Genomic DNA, 20,401 nt, shown 5'->3' with positions numbered 1-20,401 from the left:
TCCGCACACAGAGGTCACTTAGATTCTCCTCTGCATATAAATTCTTTCCCTAGGCTCTGTAGTTTCAGAGTAGAGCTCTCTCTCGTATCGCAGATTTTTTCACGCTTTGTTTTGAATATTTAAGTTGTGCCCCTTTACTTTTCCTATTTAAGACCTAAAGAATGCTCCTGCCAAATTTCATGTTTGTACAACACTGGGGAGTTGGAGAATTAGATTAGGTTCCTCATTGCAAAAGTATTGGCACCCCTGTGTAATGTACCTGAAGAATAGTTGCGTACCTAGAATTGAATAATCGAGTTGTGACCCCTTTACTTTTCCTATTTAGGTTCTAAGGAATGGTGGTGCCAAACTTCAAGCTTGTACAACATTGGGAAGTTAGAGAGTTAGTGGTCCGTGACGCCTCTCACCTTGTATATAGTGTAGATGGATGGCCGCCCGTTGCGTTGCGTGGGATGTTGGCTTTATGCTCTTTGGGCCCCTTTTATGCTCCGCTGACTTGCTGCTTTCATTAAAAGGAGCTGTCGTGGGGAGGTCGCTCCACTTTTCCTTCTCAGTAGTCCCCACCGCATTTTCGAAAAGCGCAGCGTGCAGAGACGCTGCGGCTGGTCCGTCTTAGTTCCTTAAGGTTACATTAACGCACGTTCTTGGGTACACAGACTGGTTTTATTAAGACTGAAGCGCCTGCTCTCTGGTATCATGTTGGGAAATGGGGCATGCCAAACACAAACATTAGAGGACTGGATGCAGATAAATGTAAATAATGGGACCGTTTTCTGTGTTACACTGGTTGTTCAAGGGTTAATATATGGTCCTCCTTTTCTGGGGCAGCGTAGTCTATGCAGAATTTAGGAAGCCCTTCACAGTATAGACAAAGTGGTAAAATCGATTCTTTAATTAATTTTCTTAAAACGCAGGGCACAAAAGAAATCGTGCAGCTCGACTCCTATAGGGGGGAAGCTGGCATCAAACGTAGAGCTTCACCAAAAGCAGTCTAGCACCTGTAAGAGATGAGCGAGCGTATAGCTGATGTATGTACAGGCGCTCAAATTGGTTCCTCTCTAATGGGTTTTAATCGATAGTTCACTTGTTCATAAGTTATTAGTCTTATAGCCCAAAGCTCATGGAAGCCACATGTCCTTGATGCTCGGGCGGGGGGGGGGGGGGGGGGGGGCGCTTCTTACGGAACATATTTAGTTATAGATTTGTGCTGCGGGGGGCTGTCCATGGGAGGTGTGCCGCGGGGGGCTGTCCATGGGAGGTGTGCCGCGGGGGGGCTGTCCATGGGAGGTGTGCCGCGGGGGGGGCTGTCCATGGGAGGTGTGCCGCGGGGGGGGCTGTCCATGGGAGGTGTGCCGCGGGGGGGGCTGTCCATGGGAGGTGTGCCGCGGGGGGGGCTGTCCATGGGAGGTGTGCCGCGGGGGGGGCTGTCCATGGGAGGTGTGCCGCGGGGGGGGCTGTCCATGGGAGGTGTGCCGCGGGGGGGGCTGTCCATGGGAGGTGTGCCGCGGGGGGGGCTGTCCATGGGAGGTGTGCCGCGGGGGGGGCTGTCCATGGGAGGTGTGCCGCGGGGGGGGCTGTCCATGGGAGGTGTGCCGCGGGGGGGCTGTCCATGGGAGGTGTGCCGCGGGGGGGGGGGGGGGGCTGTCCATGGGAGGTGTGCCGCGGGGGGGGGGGGGGCTGTCCATGGGAGGTGTGCCGCGGGGGGGGGGGGGCTGTCCATGGGAGGTGTGCCGCGCGGGGGGGGGGGGGCTGTCCATGGGAGGTGTGCCGCGGGGGGGGGGGCTGTCCATGGGAGGTGTGCCGCGGGGGGGGGGGCTGTCCATGGGAGGTGTGCCGGGGGGGGGGCTGTCCATGGGAGGTGTGCCGCGGGGGGGGCTGTCCATGGGAGGTGTGCCGCGGGGGGGCTGTCCATGGGAGGTGTGCCGCGGGGGGGGCTGTCCATGGGAGGTGTGCCGCGGGGGGGGGCTGTCCATGGGAGGTGTGCCGCGGGGGGGGCTGTCCATGGGAGGTGTGCCGCGGGGGGGGGGGGGGCTGTCCATGGGAGGTGTGCCGCGGGGGGGGGGGCTGTCCATGGGAGGTGTGCCGCGGGGGGGGGGGCTGTCCATGGGAGGTGTGCCGGGGGGGGGGGCTGTCCATGGGAGGTGTGCCGCGGGGGGGGCTGTCCATGGGAGGTGTGCCGCGGGGGGGCTGTCCATGGGAGGTGTGCCGCGGGGGGGGCTGTCCATGGGAGGTGTGCCGCGGGGGGGGGCTGTCCATGGGAGGTGTGCCGCGGGGGGGGCTGTCCATGGGAGGTGTGCCGCGGGGGGGGCTGTCCCCAAGGATTGGTCTAGAATAGATTTCTTCTACTTTTTTGTAATAAAACTCTTGTGAGCTCCTTCCTTCAGAAGGCCTTTGGAACAAGTCCCAATGGCTCTATGTTGTTCTTCTCCAGTGCACCAGGCAGATCATTGGGCAGACCGGGTTGATGAAAATCCTTGAGTGTCTAAATTAAGGGATTATTCCAAGAAGATAAAAGAAATGTTAAGTGTTTTGGCCTTCTAGAAGTATGGCTCTTGTAAAGTCTTGGGTAGTGTGTACATCTTGGTACAGGGAACTCTTCCCATCTGTGGGGGTCAGTGTGAACTTCTCCTATCCTGAATAAATTCGAGAGAAGATGGGACAAACCCCTTCTCTTAACGAACGTGATTATGGCGAAGAACTAAGTGACAGCAATAATGAAGATTTTGAAGTTAAGGATGACTTAGTTTGTAAGGGATTTGGTCAGCATGAGCTGAATGACTTGGCATGAGATGTGGGACTATCAAAATAAGACTTCAGAAGTCAAGACTGCGTGAGAACACTCGCTTGAAAAAGGAGCGAAGGTCCTACTTTCCATCCAGAGAAGTTGTATTCTGCAACACTTTAGAAGTGACAGGGGTTTGTGTTTTGCCAGAACATAGATGGTTTAATGGAGGAATTGGCAGCTGTTCATCGATGGCTCAAAGCTCTGTCCTCCTCCACAATGGCACGGTGTCGGAACTCCAAGAATGCTTGGTTATCCTTCAGACATTTGTCAAGGACTTTCTTGGAAATAAGCGAGCAGAGTATTTCTTGGCCCAATATGGCGCTCGGCATTGAGCGTTGTAACCGTGAATGCGAGGGGCTCTTCAGGCAGAACCACCTCCCATCGCGTCTGTGAAATGACCATCCACTCGGCCGATAGAGGATCGGAAGGGTTTCCCATCGATTTCTTTGCATCGCGAGAGCCTTGTCTGTATTTAAGGACCCGTTGAAATTATTTGGCAATGCGTTCCAAGGAATGTGGGGAAAAAAACATGCATTGCTACGAGGGGCAACGTCGGTCATGTGCGACTCCCTCCATCCAAAAGAATGGCGTTCATATCCGTGCATCTAGCAACATACAAAACCCGAGCGACCTTCTCGCTGATGTGAACCGGCCAAAGATTGAACAATTATGAGAAAAGCCAATGCTGATGGTTCAGTGTAAACGCGAGCCAACAACGGGCGAGAATTGTTGGCTGGTCGTTTTAGGCGTCATTGGCTCGTTCGGTCGCGCTCCGCCACTTATACAGTGAATGTGAAGGACTGAAGCAGCCAACGATGTATAAACAGGCGGCCCGCGTGAACCATCTACCCGTGACGTCACTCGCTCGTTTAACAAGGACCCGGATTGGCCCCTCGTTAAAGCTTCGTTTTCCAGCACCGATAACCTATAGATACGCCCTGTAGAATGTAGAATCTCGTCTCTGGTCATTAGATCGTTTGTGGATTGTCATACGCAGCTGATTGCCCAGTGGTGAAAAATCCTCCATCTTTTGTTTCCTCTTCCTTTTGCGTCTAAGCTGGGATGATGGCGACCGAGGGCTGTGCGCCCGTATTCTGGCACAAGGAGTGTCGCGGGCACTGTTGGTCAGCAGTCCTATTCACGGAGGTTGGGCTGTGGTACGGATCAGTGATGCTTATTAGTTTCTAGCTAACGCTCTGCCCGGCTGTCTCCTCGGCACGTTCCCCGTCCGCTGCCGCCTCTCTCACCACATCCCTCCCCGGCTCCTCTCCACCTTTCCGTCGAGCCCTCACCCTCACCCTCCCACTATCTCTGGTTTTCTCCCCCCTCGGTGACAGAGTGTGACTCATCCACGGAGTGCGGAGAGATGTGCAGAGTAACCGCGCGCCCCCCTCATCCTCAGCTGGTTGCCACGGCAACTGGGTCACCTCGCTGTATGTGCTGCACTCCATCAGAGATGAGCAGCAGCAAGAAATGGGAATTTCTAGAGCGGCTCTCCGGCGCAGGATATTCCACACCTACTGGTTTTGTTAACATCCATTTTGTACTACGCTGCTTAGATATAAATGACCATGTGAATGAGGTCAGGGACCGCGGCGTTAGAACTGTGCCGAGCATACGTATTAACCGGGGCTGCTGATTGCTGAAGGCAGGGTGTGAGACGTAGAAGGGGTTAAAGTGGAGAACAAAGGATGGAAGGTTAAAAGAAAATAAGGGTCACAAACATGGAAAAACGAGAGGAAACCGTACTGTAAAACGGGCGCCCGTATTCCAGGGGTGTCACTGATTGACCCGGGACCTCCATGGCCACCGGCTCTGATGGCACATATTTGTCATCAGGGTAGACGGCTTGGAGGTCCTGCCAAGACACCTTTCTGTGGTTTGAAAAGTTGGAGAAGGAGCGTATTCGAACTGGTATTGTGAAGTGATGGGATTGTTCTTCTCACTTATAAAATCCCTGGTTTTTACCATTTTTCATCTTTCTGCAGCTGGTTTCGTAAGAAGCACCCACAGATGGACCCTCTTATACCCATTCCCCCGAGCTCAGAAACCAAGGACCGCTGGAGAAGCTTGACAGTTGTGCCTTACCTGGAGGATCTACACGGGTATAGTGAGGATGAAGATCTCTGTGACTTGGAGGACGAAATAATCTATACTCAAGACTTTACAGTTCCAGGTAAAGCGCGTCGTCTCGCTCTGCCGGATTAGCGGAGGAGCTCTGCAGGCTGCCATGCAAGCTTGTGCTTCCACTAGGACAGTAGTTTTACAACTATGTGAAGACCACCCATTTATCATGTTACTATAACGTAGTTGGAGAGGGTGTGCAGGTAACTCCGTAGGGCCCCCCAAACCTTAAAGGGGTTGTCCCGCGAAGCAAAGTGGGGGTATACACTTCTGTATGGCCATATTAATGCACTTTGTAATGTACATTGTGCATTAATTATGAGCCATACAGAAGTTATTCACTTACCTGTTCCGTTGCTAGCGTCCTCGTCTCCATGGTGCCGTCTAATTTCAGCGTCTAATCGCCCGATTAGACGCGCTTGCGCAGTCCGCTCTTCTCCCTTCTGAATGGGGCCGCTCTTGCCAGAGAGCGGCTCCTCGTAGCTCCGCCCCGTCTCGTGTGCCGATTCCAGCCAATCAGGAGGCTGGAATCGGCAATGGACCACACAGAAGACCTGCGGTCCACCGAGGGTGAAGATCCCGGCGGCCATCTTCGCAAGGTAAGTAAGAAGTCACCGGAGCGTGGGAATTCAGGTAAGTACTATCCGTTTTTTGTTTTTTTTTAAACGCCTGCATCGGGTTTGTCTCGCGCCGAACGGGACGGGCTATTGAAAAAAAAAAACCCCGTTTCGGCGGGGGACAACCCCTTTAACCGTAGGCTAGGTGTCCCGGTGTGACCACAAGTCTCCAGAGCCAAACGCAGAGCGTCATGGGTTACAATGTTGTACTTTGGATCAGGATACCCGCTGTTGGGACGGAAACCCCTCTATGTTCCAGATGCATAAATCCGCTGGTCTCTTACTGGTGAGCTTCTAGTAGAGCCTCCATCAGCCACGTGTTAGTATTTTCCAGAAGAACTGGATTCAAGGAGTAGAAGGTCCATCACTATAAGGAACCGAGCCCTGAACAAGCCTGCGAGGATCCCGGCTGTTCAGCTGCTCACCTGTGACGTCTGCATGCAGGTTTATGTTGTTACATTGTTGCAAGTGATATCAGTTCTGTGATGCGTCTTTATTGCTGTTCGGGCGTCCAGGCTTTATATTGTGCTCTGCCCTATAGATCCCACTATTTGGCAAACGTCCTTTATCGGACGAGGAGAGCATAAATGGGCAAGTAGCTCTGAAGCCAGCGTTAGTAATCCTCATGCAGCAAGCGGGAAAAGCAATGCAAAGAAAGTCGACATTCTTAAAGTGAAGCGGATCTGAAAAAGCTCCTATGCAGAATTACCTGGCATATGGAAGGAGCCGCTATTGTCTAATACTCCGGTGCTGGAGGTAGAACACCTTTAGAGTGAATAGAAGAGGAAAGACCTTTTTTTTTTTTTCTCATTTATGTAATTAGTCGCTCAATAAAAATATACAGATATGAGATAGATCTCCATTTTCTATACGTCTATCAGCTAGTATTGCCTTGTTTAGTCAATCTCTGAATTCTTAGTTCTTCTCTTCAGGTAGGTGGGTCATGTGATCTCAGCACTGGAATATTGTCTATTTCAGTCACCAGGGCTTCTCGTATAATGAAGCTACACAGACTGTACCAAGCAGGCTTTTCACAGGGGAAACCAACTCCAATAGTATTGCTTATGATTAGTGGCTCCTGTCAGTTATAAACACATGACAGCTCATCCTTCTTACTGTATAACTTTGGGCTGTAGCTTGTTTAGGAGAATCTAGAAGATATTGATATTGACACTGCCCTCCCAGCAGGCAGAGATGGTACTGTTGCTGTTCTGATGCATCACAGAGTAGCTAGCACAGCATAGAGGAAGAGAAGGCCTTAAAATCTAACAATCAAGATGATGTCTATGTATCAGGGTGCAGTATACACCGGAGATATTCAGAGTGTGACAGACAATCCTTAATGGGACGTGGGGATGAAAAATGTGTGTTTTTGGCATGGCCCTTTTTATCTGGAATGGGGTAAAAGAATGATGGCTTCACTTTGCCAGCCTCTTCCTCATGCCGTGTTTTCCTTCTGCATTAGGGCAGGTACCTGAAGAGGACATGTTTGCACAGATGCAGGGCACTGGACCTACCAAACAGCTATGTATGAACGGCACAGAGAACCAAGTCAAGTCAGAAAGGAGGGTGAGCTCCGCATCTCAGCGCAAGACTAGCACGTCGGGGGGCAAAGTACGGAAGCTGTCAGCCTGCAAGCAGCAGTGACGAGGGGTCCGCTCTGCAAGGTATGGTATGAATGCCTTACTGGGGTCAGTACTGCTTGGGTGGGCAATGAGAACAGGAAAAGATGTTGTTGCAGAAAATCTATTAGTTCCTGTAGCGGCGTGTTCGGACGGTTACTTTGTATCCCCTTGCTGATCGCCCCCCTTATATAACCCCTCTACACGCTGCTGGTTAATGTGCACTTGGTGTCATTGTGCTGTTCTGATTCACGGTGTGGGGGAGGGTCGGATTGTGTGCCCCTACAGGAGACGGCGAGGGGGCGGCGGGAGGACTGAGGCATTGGCAGAGATAATGAAGGCTGAATAAAGAGGTGTCTTCATTCATGTCCTGCAGTGAATGAGTCATAGGCTTTGCCAATGACAGCAGGTCTCCTCTGACGTTGTTCCTTCGCCATCCTCTCCCGTTTTGCACCCAGCGCCGCTTCATGCGATGCCGCTTTCCATCCTCCGTCTGATGTATCTCGCTAGATGCGATCTGACGTCTGCAGTCTCTTATCTGCAGTCTGTCCGTCTCTGACTTGACTTTGCGTTACGCAAGCTGCACTTCAGCTAAATTCTGCGGTTGCTCGTCTGTCTGGCTGCGGTTTAGGGCAGGTCAATATATATTCTGCACTACTCGCACCGCGCCAATTCTCATGTTTTGTTTCAACCTTTTCCTGTGTTGCTCCATCGGAAAACAAATGTCGTTCTATGGGCTGTTGTATTCCTTAAAGGAGAGCTTTACCCGGGGGTGCAGCGCTAGTATGTACCCGCGATGCCCGCTGTCTGATGAGCCGACTGCAACCACTAATGGAACGAACAAAAAACATTCTACAAATATCCAGCACTCCTATTACTTCTCTCCATCCATTGTGTGAATCATGTAAGGACATCTGAGTCCCGGGCCAGGCCTCGTCTCTCCTCCTCTCAATCCTGTGCCTCGCTTTAGGACAACTGCCCGGAGTAGGATCCCCTCCCCTCTGCAGTAGGACACATTAAGCCCCACCCCTTGTGTAAGCCCCACCCCTTAAGCTAAATAGGGGTCAGAGATTAACCCCGGTTCTATGTGGGATATCTACAGGATTGATTTTAGGAATATTCAGAAAACCCTGTAGGCTGACGAACAGTGTGGGCGAGAGTATCTCCTGTTTATCATTCATTACTAGGTTTGGTGTCCCTTTTTAGTGGGTGGTGCCAACTTCACAATTACTTTGGGACTGCTTTGCTCTTTAGGACTATAACTCGATGGAAAATTAGTAATTTATTTCCCACCCCCCAAAAAAAACAAGAAAAGATGAAGATTTAAAAATAAAAAAAGTAATATAACCAATAAAGATAAAGCAATTCCTTTCTATGTAAGCGCCAGGACCGGCTGCTGGAAGCCAGGGGGGGGAGGACAGAGGCTTCTACAGGGCCCTATAAGGACTATGCCCACCTGATGGCCAAAGGCTCAGTTCTTCCTGGCACTCAGAGGCATTACTAGAAGACCAATCAGAACACGTATCACAGCATCCGCCGATCAGCTCTACCCGTCCCCAATGTGACGCTCTGATGCTAAAGTATCTTCACACGCAGAACTGAGGCCACGTATGTTAGGATGGACCAGGGATGGCCACGGTCTGCTCAAAATATTGTAACCAGAGGGCAATGTAATTTTGATTCCCTGTATGGTAGATGTTGACCATTCCTTAAGTTGTAGAAGGTCCCAAGCGCCCAACAGCTGCCCCAGTGATAATCACACAGTCTAGTCTATAGCGAGCACTTATTGAAGCACGAGAAGACCGTTGTATACGCTGTATGCACTGCTGCTCCAACCATTCTTGGCCCACGTTCACACGAGCGGTTTTTCAACTGATAGTTTTTTTTTTTCGAAATTGAAAAACTGAAGTGAAATGGAAGCATCTGTAAAGCTTTCTGGTTCAAACCGTTTAAAAGGTTGTGTTGCCTCTTCAATGAAGGTTGGAGTCCTGGGTTCAAATCTCATCAAGGGCAACATCAGCCTATCAGCTTTGAAAAGCTACATCTAGCTATCCTGCACTGCGAGGCAACAGTGCTAACCACTGAGCCACCATGATGCTGCCTGCTTTGTAGAGGAATAGAAAACCAAGAAGAATAAACACAAAGAAAACCTAAAAAGCCCACATAGCCATCACCCTTGGTCAGGAGTGAATCTACAATTCCAGCAAGGCAGCAGCGCTAATACCTACAATGAGAACATACAACCTCAATGCAGCGGTCTATAGTCAGTGTTACAAGGTGTGGTGGCTTGGTCATTAGGGTCTGACCAAGGGTGATGGCTGTACTGTATTCTTCTATATTTCTGGCTCGGTTGTTGGCATTGCTTTCTTGCAGAGTTTTTCAAAGTTGATGTTGCCCTTGATGAGATTTGAACCTCTGACCCTAGCACTGCAGGGCAACTGTGCTAACTACTGAGCCACCACCACACAGAAAACAGGAAATGAAACATTATTGCGGACCGTGCTCCATCTGTGTTCAGCTTCCACAAGTGTCGCCGTCTGCTCCTTGGTCCAGTGTAAAAACGGCAATGGAGATGGAAAATCCAGAGCGGGCTGAAGCCACAGCCCTTCCGCCTCCGCGCATTTCTATGGGCTTGAAAACCGAATCATTTCCTTTCCGTTCTGCTGTTCTCAACAAAAAGTAAAACGCCAGCGTGCCGAGGTGCCTACGTTCTGCCACCTCTGTGTCCAGGTAGATTAATATACCTACAGATTACATATTAAAGCGGTTTTATCAATGCCATCTAGCTGACCGTCTGTATAACCCCCCCCACCCCCTGGCCCGTCCTACCAGAGGCATAACTACGCGCTGTTGGGCCCCAGTGTGAAATCTGGCACAGGGGCCCCAACCATGATCCGTTTATACTACTGGACTCCTAAATGAGGAAGACTGAAAGCTCCTCGGCCCGGGTTCAGCCGCACCCCCTGTATGATGGTTCCACCCGTGGCTATACGGACCGCTGCTGGGTGTCTCTCCATTTTCTGCCCAGCTTCTGGGTTTTGGGATGGAAGAAAGTGCTGCATGCAGTGGTTTTTTCTTCCGGTATTTGCAGCTGCTTCTGTGCTGGAACCTCCGGCAGTCCCGATGCAGATGTGAGACCACCCTAATAAGGCCCAATGCCCGCACCTCTAGCCGCCCATAGGGATGCATTAGCATCCTCGAGGCAATTTAAAGCATGCAGTAGATGATAAGCAGACTGATGACTGTGAAGGCAGCGGTGTCCTACAGACATTCCATGTAAGAGGTGGCGGTCTGTTTAGTAAGTATCTGCTCCAGCATGTGCGGGCGAGCCGGGCGGAACGCGCATGTGCCTGCTTTAAAAATGTCGAAATGACGGTAAGACCAACAAAAAGAACAATTGCATCTTTTGGGGTTGTTTTCCTTCTTGTCATTTTATTTAACAATTGTCATTACCTTTTATTAAAACAGTGCAAATAATTGGCTAATTATAAATATATCGCTCACGCTTACCACTTTTCTCTTTCTTAATACAGTGATTGGTTCCTGCAGACTCCTCCAAACTTCACTGAGAGATTGTACCCAACAGACGCTACAGTAAAGGGAAATGCCCTTTCATTGTTCTCCTCTCCCCTCTCCCTTCTGGACCTCTAGGACTTGCACAGTGTCCAGCATCTGCTGCACTTTATGACTTGAACTTACTTCTCGCTCCACTTTGTTTGTCTGGCTGCATACCATATGTATTATACATAGAGGAGGTGGAGATCCATCATCAGCCCTATCTGAGCCCTCATACACAATGAAATGCAAAAGTGGGGAAGGAAAGGGAGCACCATACTCCTTTAGCCAAACCCGCCGGTTGTGCGCGCGTTTGGAGGAAAGGAGCCGTGTGTGAACTACCGCAGGTTGTTTATTTTCTCCTTAGTGATTAAACGTTTATTTGGTTTCCACTAGTTTCTGGTTCCTGAGCGTGGGTTTGGACCATACATGACGACTGGTGGCACGTGCGCTGGTCGTTCGGTAACAACACTCCTAGATGTTGCTTGCTTCAACTTTAAACTTTGCAAAGGTCTAACAGGATCAGCGTGACAGATCACAAGAGACTGCGACTCGCAGGAACTCCGAAGGGTCCTTAATGCTGGGTGCAGCCCCTCTAGAATACACACGGTGTACACTCAGTCATTGTCAGTGAGGATGTGCCGTCTCATTATAATAAGGGGGAAGAGCATGAGAAATTCCTGCACCCTAGTGCTACATTGACATACAAAGGCAAGATTGCACCATCTCCCCGGAACAAAGCAGCTTTAGGAAAGAAATAAATTAATGAATAAATAAATCTAGAACGTTCCACGCACGCGTTTCATAGACAGACCCTCCATCAACCTCATTCTTTGTGCCTGTAGGTTCAGTTTTTGGGTGGGGAGTAATGGATCTGCAGCAACCGCACTGAAAGCCACTGGATCCATCCTGTGCCCCCTTCCCTAACGCAGGGTCCCTGAGGGCTTTCAGGAAGAAACTTCATATTGCTTGGAAGATAACTGTACATGTTACTGTGAATAATGTGGAGTGTATGCCCATGCTGTTGGTGACGTATGTTCTACATGTGCTGCCTGTATTTACAGTCATGCTTGTGTTGTATGGCACAAAATGGAGCAGTGGATAAATGAGTGACGGGGTTGGTATCATTTGGCACTGCGCTATACAGGAAGTGTTCTGCTTTTCAGCTCAGTCACTTAATCCCATTTTTCTGATCCATGTCCCATCTGAAGACAGACATTGCTCCTTCTACACGGGACTGTGATCAGGTGAGATTTGTGCCACTGTGCAAAGCCTCTCAGGACTACATGCTGTCCTCTGCACTATTGGGTACAATCGTTCCTCCAGTCCTGCCCCAATCTTGTCTAGCAGCTCTGTTGTTTGAGGGCCATAACCGTAATCTTGATCAGGGTCTTCTGCCGGAGGTCGAGGTTCCTCAGGGGCGGGCCCATGCTCGTATGGCTCCTCCTCAATAGCCTGTATTTTGTCTTCAGGCGTAAGTGAGGCTGGGCTCAATGGGCAGCCATCCGGTCCTTCCTCATCTGTAGTACTTGCAATGCGTGGCAGCGTACTGTGGTATCGTGTGTCGGGAAGGTAGCTAGTGCTGTCTCCTCGACGTAAGGGGGAAGCTCTGTGTCTCTCCAAGGCTGGAGGGAATCTGATACCTGGATCACTGTACTGCTTTGTCCTCTGCCATTGTTTGCGCAGATGAGCACGAGAGCGATGTTTGAGGCGCAGGGGAGAGTCGTCGTACTGCGGATCATGCCGGAGGAACTCGTTAAACAAGGCATCAGTTTTTTCATCTATGCTAAAATCTCGTCTAGAAAGTGTCTCGCGTGGACTGAGAGCTGGAGGCTGGTGGGGAAACAATTTGTCTTCCTCGCCACCGGAGGCACCCTGTTCATATAAACGCCCTTCTAGACTCTCAAATACCGTCCCTTTCCGTCCAGCGTGCGTGAAAAAAAGTCGTTTTTCTGATGCAGTCTTGTCTCGATGGGGGCTGCCTGACTCCTCCGGTGGTCGACAAGGAGCTTCAATCGAGGCGTAGCCACTGTCCATCTGTAAAAGCTTTCGAGATCCAGTCTCTGGCTCTTGCCCCTTTCCTGACCTAACATCAGGCAGATCTTGGGAAGGAAGGCTAGGGAGTCCACTCAGGGAGCTAACGCTTTCGGCATCACTGCGAACAGAATCACGATCATTGTTGCTACTACTTTGATCAGAGGCACAAAGTTCCAGTGATGCACGTAGGCTCCAGATGTCACACTGAGGAGGAAGCTGACCCTGTTCTGTGCTTCCTACATCAGCCAGTGACCCATCGTCCCCCTGGTCTAGCCTGGTAAAACAAAAAGATGGTAAGGAGCACTGCAATGAAAGGGGAGATATTTTCCTAAACGTCTGAGGCAAGACGGAATCTGCAAAGGATTGAAAAGTTTTATTTGTTGAGTTATATGGATGCGGGGATACCTATTTAGTGGAGAGGGTAATAGAAGAATACCTGCCGAGAGAATGGGGTGGAGTGCCGTGCTGTGGGATGAACGCTCCTTGGTTGGAGGTGAAGGCGGTCTCTTGGGTGTGGGCTATGTATTGTATGATGTCATCGCGTTCTGCACTTTCACTTGCTGCTCTCTGTCGCTGGAACTGATGCCGCTTTGGAGAACCTGTAAAGTAAATAAACTATCAGTACTCGCACAGATTTCTGAACAGCCAGTCTTGCTCTTTCTGCTGTTTGATTAAAAAGGGCTGCCCACTCTTTCTCTAGAAGACATCTCGTTTTCTTTATACTGCCCACTCACTCCTCGTAGTACTACATCATTTACATCTGCTACAGCAACACTTTATTAGCCTTTTTTTTTTTATCTTTGTGTAACTGCATTTTGCCCCCCTGCCTGATGTCCCCCTTCCTGTAGTCGCCCTAGGCTGCTTGTATGCCCGACCATCTCCCTCACCTCTTGTGTCTAAGCTGCTCGCTCTCTGAACGCTTCCCAGTTTCCAGGTCTTGATTTTTAGATAGGGACTTGCGCCTTCTAAGCTTGCATGACGCCGAAGACGGCTGAAGAAGTGAAGCACCGCACCGTGACTTCTTGTGGCACTGCCCTCTGCCCCCGCGCCACCCTGAGGAAGGTGACTGCTGAGGTCAAACTGGGAAAGGGAAAGAATGCGTAAAACGGCAGGTCCAATTACACCTCGTTATCTTCTGCTTCCGTTCTGCCGCTGCTTGTGGTTAAACTTACCCTGGTTTTGGTAGGACTTTGCCTAGGGGATGATGGACGATGGGTCGGCGTCTCCATAAAACTTGTATCTGCAACAGAGTTGTACACATCTCCAGGAAGAGCGGATGTTAAACTGAGTGACAGTCTAGTAAGCGGTGCGGCTGGACTCCGAGGAGGCTAATAACGAGTTAAAGGGAAAGGAAAGTGAAACTTTCAACAGTGCAACAACGTGCGGGTGAAGCTGGATGGGGATTGGCGCCCACTAACCTGGTATATGGAAATATTGGATTTGCTTGGCGAGGCGGGATGTGTGTCCGAGGCTGCGCCACTGCTACTGCTTTCACCACCTTCACTTTCATGTATGGTTAGGATGTGGAGAGCAGTTGGCGGTAGTGAAGGAAGAGGGGGCAGGGTCAGCCGGGCGTTCTTCAGGTAGTGGAAGTCTCCCTCTGTCAAAGTGTACCTGGAAGAAAGGTATTGCACAATCGCTGTCACTCACGTCGCTGATGGCATTAGCCATAGTCCTTTGGTCACAGTGTAGGTAGGCGTTCCTGTTTAGGCTGGTTTTTACCTCCTTCCTCTTTCGTGCTCCCTCTTTTCTTGCCCACATAAGGCTCCCTCATTAAACGAGACCCGTCTCCCGCTGGAGGCCGTGCCCAGGAATCTCTCTGACTCCACATCCCTGGTCCCAGAAGCTGAAAGGGATTCTGCATCCTCGATCCTGATGGTGATATCTTTAGAAGAAAGAGAAGTTGTCTGAAGGGCTAGTTGATACCCCAGGAGCCGTTCTACCCATTCAGCATCCAAGAATATGGAAAGTGAAAAAAACAAAAAGAACACTCAACTGTCACAAGACTATTTCCCTCCTCCTATGGTAACTAGTCTGAGGGCTGAGACTCTGCACCGCTGAACCACCTCATGCTGCATGGTCTGCGGTGGGAATTTTGGAAATGGGTGGACTGGCTCTGGAAGCATGCTTGATCACAAATGTTCCTACCATGTGTGGGTTGGGATTCGTCCACATAGGAAGTGTTTGTTTTTTCTGCTTCATCACTGGGTCTGTAACGGAATCGTATAATAAACATGAACTGCCACAGCAAACGCCGACAGAAACTTACCTCCAAATACAAATTGCCTACCTGGATAGTCTCAGACGGGAGTCATAACAGCGCCTGCAAAGGATCAAGACCCCAATAATGAGGAGGAGTGTTCCTCCAATGAAGATGGACAACAGAACCAGGAGCAAGACGTACCCATCCTGAGTAGGCGCCCCTGGTGCAGCCTGCGGGGATACAGGAAAGCGGCACTCTTGAAAGTCACTTTAGCATTTCTAGCTCAGTGGTAGTTGGCCTTTCTACAAGATAACAGGCGGCTCGGCTCTGACCAATTAGAACAAACCTCTAATAACTCATCTTTCTTAGTTATTTAGTAGATTACTTTACAATCAGGTATCCTGGGACACAGCTGGCCGGAGAGGGGACAGGGATCTGATGGTTCTCCACTACATTGTGAGACTCTTCATTCGCTATGTCACACTTCACAAAGACCATGAAATCCTCTTAAGGTGGATTCACATCTGCATCAAAGCCGCCGGACGGAGGTTGTGTCCAGCTACGGCTGCAAATACCCGAACACAAAGCATTGCATGCAGCTAGGCGGCTGAGCAGAAACCAAACCGGACTCCATTATAGTCAATGTGGTCCGTTCCATCATAAGAAGGAGATGGTTGGCCATTGGAATTCTGCTTTTCTGCTCCCTGAATGGAATCCCCGGGTGCAGGTGTGAAACCACACGCCGAAGCGCTGCACCAGAAATGTGTGAAAATGTGCTACTTATTATCAACATCGATATAACCGTCATTGGGAAACGCTCGAATGTCTCACGAAAACAACCGGCAGATTCGTAATGCAGGAGTTATTTGGGGGATGGAGGGGGTTGGGTTCACTGTGCTGTAGGGGCCCCTCAAAACTAGATCATGGGCGTTTGCCTTCTTGTAGAACACTAGTCTCACTTCTTGTCACTTCCTTCCTCTCAACACCTTCAGACCATTAAAGGGAATCTGTTGGCTACTGTGAGCCATATAAGCTAAGCTTATGGACCCAAAGTAGCTGACCCACTGCCTGTGGGATCAAGGTTTTAGACTTACCTTTCCCCTGTTGTCAGCACTCAAGTGCATTGAGGTACACAAGAAGTAGTCCTCCCATTTTACAGCTAGAATGAGAGGACTACTTGGCACGCACCTAAATGCTTTCAGAGGCAAGTTTGAGCGCTGATAACGAAGCAATGGCAGCGAGTATAAAGATGGCCCTGGGCTCAGGGGGGCAGCTACTTTGAGCAAATGAGACAGGGGTGCCATACTCCAGTCCACAAGGACCCCAAGTCATGTTTTCAGGATTTCTCCTGTATCACACAGGTGATATTATTGTCAGTGCCGCAGACATTGCCACAGGGGTTCTTACTATAGAATATCCTGAAAACATGACCTGTTGGGGGGTCCCTGAGGACCGCAGCTGGGGACCATTGCAATAAATGATCATATACAGCTCAAAGCAGATGACAGAGTATTTTAAAGGGGTTTTAGCAGAATAAGTTCTCCTCTCTCCAGGATATCCCAGAATAGGGAATAACTTGCTGATCGGTGGGGGTCTCACTGCTGAGACCCCTCTCCTGGATCTCAAGAATGGGGGTCCCGTGCCCTGGTCTTCTGTTAGTGCAGGGGTTGTCACTCTGACTGGAGGGCGGGCGAGCTGCGTGCTCAGTGACCCCTTCACTATCAGTGGGACTGGTGAAATACCTGAGTAGCACCCACTCTGGGATTTCCGTCACTCCCATTGCAATGATGGAATGGGGGTCCTGTTCTTGAGATCAGCGAGGGTCTCAACGGTGAGATTCCCACCGATCAGCTTGTTCTCGCCAATGCTGGGGATAGGGGATATCTTGTTAGGTCGCTCTCACACCAGCGCTTGTTTCAGCGTTTAGCACGGCACGAGGCTTCTCAGACGAGGAGCGTTCAAATGCTGCCTGTTCTATTTAAGTGCGTTTCAGCAATTTTTACACCCTTTGCAATGATGGGGTGCGTTTGGGGTGCCTGTGTGATAGCAACCTTATTCTGGTAAAACCCCTCAAAGATTATCTGCCATCAGATCAGAACCCCTTAACTTGGGACAGCGGCCAGATGCACTAGAGAAAAAACTAGCGGGCAGGGGGTACCTGCACCTACGGCGTGCGCCCTGAATGTCCTGCGCAGAGCAGACTACACTCCAGTTGATGAGGCCACGTAGGATGCGCAGTGAGGTGCTCTGAGGACCCCAAGTGGAAGGTGTACGGACCGATGACTAGAGTCCCTTTAAAGTGCACCGGATCTCCACATGCAGCTACTTCTCCCTCAGTCACTGGCCCCCAGAATACAGCTAAGGCCCCTGCTCATTGGGGTCTCCACTTGGTGACAGCACTGCGGTAAGACTGCAGGGTCTAGGACCGTATCACTAATGACCAGAGCTCCAATATTAGCTAAGAGATCCGATAGTGGCCGTGCACGGATCACGCCGGGGGCCCTCGTTTCAGCACTTAGAGGGAGTTTTATCTCAGAAACCCAAACCAAGGAAACCTCCTGAAAGCTGTTCTACAAACTGTTGGGCGGTTTACAAGCGGGAAGCTTGGACTTTAAAATCTTTGTGCTGTTATACATTTACAGTTGCAACCACTTTTTAATAAGCCTCATGGACCATGGATTTAGGATGAGTAAAGTGGACCTAAGTTTTCAGCTAACTTCTGCTCATCTAACAGCCTGTGTGTCCCATCAATCTCACTTTCATTATTTTGCCCCTACCAATCTAGGATGAAGTGCAGCCCTCTTTCTGCAATCCACTGCTTGTCGTTAGGCATTCAGCTTCCCTAGCAGCGGGGAGGTTAGGAGGTTTTCTTAGCTGTGGGGAAGGCTCAGCGCTCAGATCTGCAGTCCGTGTGTACAATCTCTGCCTCTCGGGGTGGTCTATCTAACCTGCTATGTGCACTTATCTTTATGTTGTAGGCAAAGCAGCATCAGTAAGGTTGCACATCTGTGGTGAAGCCTCCGGTCAGAGGTTGTGTCGCAGATCCAGCTCAAAATATTGTAAGAAAATAGCTACATGCAGCACTTTTCCTTCAATCCAAAAGCTGAAGGGAAACCGAATGGACCCCATTAAAGTCAATGAGGTTCATTCAGCGCTGTTTGGTTCCATTCCCGTTTGGCTGCGGGGATTCCTCTTTCCTGCTCCCCGAACTGAGCAAGAAACAGGAACCCCCGATCCAAGGGGGAAACCATCCTAATTCTTCTGCTTTGCCCACAGCAAACTGGAGAGACATAGATTGCCTAAATGAGGCATTAGCCCATAAATGCACAAAATCAGTGAAAACCAGAACTGCAATAGTGATTTCTAGCATAAACACCCCATAACTAGAAGGGCATCGCCCAATGCCCAGACGGCGCTGGCTGATAGTAAAGCAACAGTTCTTTACATCTAATGCTTGGAAATGACAAGTCCACTTTATTACAGGTCCAACACAAGTAAGAGTTGAGTGCGGCTGCGTTCACATCTGTGAGGGGGGGATTCCATTTTCCTGCTCTGTTATGGGAGCAGAAAAGGGGAATCCCCTGACCGAATGCATCCGTCTTCTGACGTAGCCGAACAGACCCGGTTGACTACAATGGGGGCTGCTTGCTTTCTGCTCAGCTTTTCGGCATTTTACTGGATGACAAACTCCTGCCTGCTGCACCATTTCATGCCGGATCTGCGAGGAAACCTCTGAGGTTCCAGATGTGAAAGCAGCCAAAATGTATCCATTCTAAACTATGTAGCCATCATTAACATCATCCTCAATCTAAACATTACATCATAAAGTAGCCTGCGGGTCAACGAGCGGACGGTTACATAACGCCAAGACCTATGCAATGGATGACGTGCGAGCGTTCGGCGGCACGGCTCATTCCTGCGCTAAATCAAGAGTACGACGCTAGAAGGTGCAGCAGGCTCACCGTGGAACTGTCAGTTATATTCTCCCATGCAGGTGACTCATTGCTCATGGTCTGACACCTGCAGAAAGAAAGAACAGGGAGGGTTGGAGAGTGGAGGAAACAGGGACACTGTGCCATCCCTACCAGCGCCGGGCACTGCCCCCACTGCTGGGCACGAGCCCTCCTCTCTACTAGGCTTCCCATAACAACATGTCACAAAACTGCAAGTACCTGGCAGAGGAGGGGATGGAGCTGCAGGCCGGCATCCAACTTGGTGTCTGGATGGCACCTGGGCAGTGCCCAGTGAGACAACCCCCCAATGCATACACCCCACAAGTGGCAGAATAATACCGCCCCACCTACCTCCTGACACACATGTATGACCCAGCACATGTATGACACACAGACGGATGGCCTTGGCTCACTGTGGCACCCGATCATGGAGGGTCCCAGCAAGTCGCCCCCCACCAGGCAGCTGCACATCACATTATGGCCCCGACTGCATCAGCTGGAGCGATGGCAACCTACAGCCGGTACCCACAAGATGCCCAGGGAGTGCCCAGATGATGCTGAGCAACCAGGCTGCAAACTGATGCAAAACGACTGATGCTCCGGCAGGCGGCCGCTGCCACCTCCCGGCACTGCCAGCGGGCGCCGCTCCCTCACTTGGCCCGGTTCTCACCTCCGGCTCCGGCTTCCAGCTACAGCTCCGTCACCGGCCTCAGGATTTATGAATGAAGCCCGAAGAAGAAGCTCCGCCCACCCGCGACACACGTGACGAGCTGGGGCGGGGACGCTCCGTGTGTGCTAATGTGGAAGGGGGCGTGTGCATGACTACAGTGAGGTCAGTGCAGCCGTGCCAGGAGCAGAGGAGGGCAGAGTGAGGGGTCTGCGGAGAGGAGGGGGAGCTGCTCCCCCTACAGCCATCTGCACTGATATCTCTGTTTGCACTATCCACCTGTAAGGTTACGATGGGTGGTCCTCTGACCGCTGAGACCCCCACCAATCCCGAGGATGCCACATGTATCCCAGTGGGACCCTGGAGGCGCTGTCATCCCAGCACTCACCGCCACTCCATTCAGGCAGAGACCCCTCTTCTCGGGATCGGTGTGGATACTAGGGATTGGATCCTTGCCAGTCTGAGAGTTGCCCCTAAGCTATGGCCAGGGGGTTGCTTTACAGGAAGCCTGCCATCAATGCCATGCTGCTTGAACCGCAGACGGTGTGACCCCCGGACCGGGATAGCCTGCGCTTGTAGATTTGGTATTATGAAATGCTGCAGCGTTGGAAGGGTTCTACGAGTCCCAGGGGCGGCGCAGCGGCCCCACCGGCATCATCTAGAAAATACATGTCCAACTTACAGCCCAGGGGCCGAGTCCAGCCCACCACTTCATGTTATGGGGCCATGCAGCAACCTAACAGTCATTCCACTCACCCCGCTGCGGCTCTGGTCCGGTGGCACATAACAGTCTCTAATCCACGACCTCTCCCCAGCATCTACATGCGCTGTCCTATAC

General features: G+C 50.9%; 2 protein-coding genes across 3 annotated transcripts in view; one reads left to right on the top strand and one right to left on the bottom strand.

Annotated features, from left to right (window-relative positions):
• The window catches only part of STK11 (serine/threonine kinase 11), a 49,007-nt gene extending 37,909 nt beyond the window's left edge, over positions 1–11,098 (top strand). The window contains exons 8-10 of the mRNA XM_066604740.1: positions 4,774–4,961; positions 6,992–7,193; positions 10,682–11,098. Coding sequence (XP_066460837.1) covers positions 4,774–4,961; positions 6,992–7,173 — 370 coding nt within the window. The 3' untranslated portion in view covers positions 7,174–7,193; positions 10,682–11,098. The remainder of the gene's footprint in view (positions 1–4,773; positions 4,962–6,991; positions 7,194–10,681) is intronic.
• Positions 11,099–11,247: 149 nt separating this feature from the next.
• On the bottom strand, positions 11,248–19,619 carry CBARP (CACN subunit beta associated regulatory protein). Of its 2 annotated transcripts, none has more exons than XM_066604739.1 (10): positions 19,567–19,619; positions 18,906–18,963; positions 15,031–15,173; positions 14,889–14,950; positions 14,463–14,625; positions 14,159–14,354; positions 13,913–14,068; positions 13,628–13,820; positions 13,177–13,339; positions 11,248–13,014 (listed from the first exon to the last, which is right to left on the bottom strand). In XM_066604739.1, the coding sequence occupies exons 2-10, from the start codon at positions 18,951–18,953 to the stop codon at positions 11,931–11,933; spliced, it is 2,208 nt and encodes a 735-aa protein (XP_066460836.1). In that variant the 5' UTR covers positions 18,954–18,963; positions 19,567–19,619; the 3' UTR covers positions 11,248–11,930. The 2 variants fall into 2 exon arrangements, with proteins under 2 accessions (XP_066460836.1, XP_066460835.1); XM_066604738.1 differs by lacking the exon at positions 19,567–19,619 and adding an exon at positions 19,248–19,289.
• Between the last annotated feature and the right edge of the window lie 782 nt (positions 19,620–20,401).

This window comes from Eleutherodactylus coqui, chromosome 5 (assembly GCF_035609145.1).
Source record: "Eleutherodactylus coqui strain aEleCoq1 chromosome 5, aEleCoq1.hap1, whole genome shotgun sequence".
Taxonomy (NCBI): Eukaryota; Metazoa; Chordata; class Amphibia; order Anura; family Eleutherodactylidae; genus Eleutherodactylus; species Eleutherodactylus coqui.
This window is presented reverse-complemented; position numbering and strand designations above follow the sequence as displayed.

What these genes read in the sequence shown, in the direction of transcription:
- CBARP (XM_066604738.1), bottom strand. An exon ending in GAGCAGCTTAGACACAAGAG is followed by an intron (nt 13,340 to 13,627) that starts GTGAGGGAGATG and finishes TTTACTTTACAG; the next exon opens with GTTCTCCAAAGCGGCATCAG. An exon ending in CCACCCCATTCTCTCGGCAG is followed by an intron (nt 13,015 to 13,176) that starts GTATTCTTCTAT and finishes TTGTTTTACCAG; the next exon opens with GCTAGACCAGGGGGACGATG.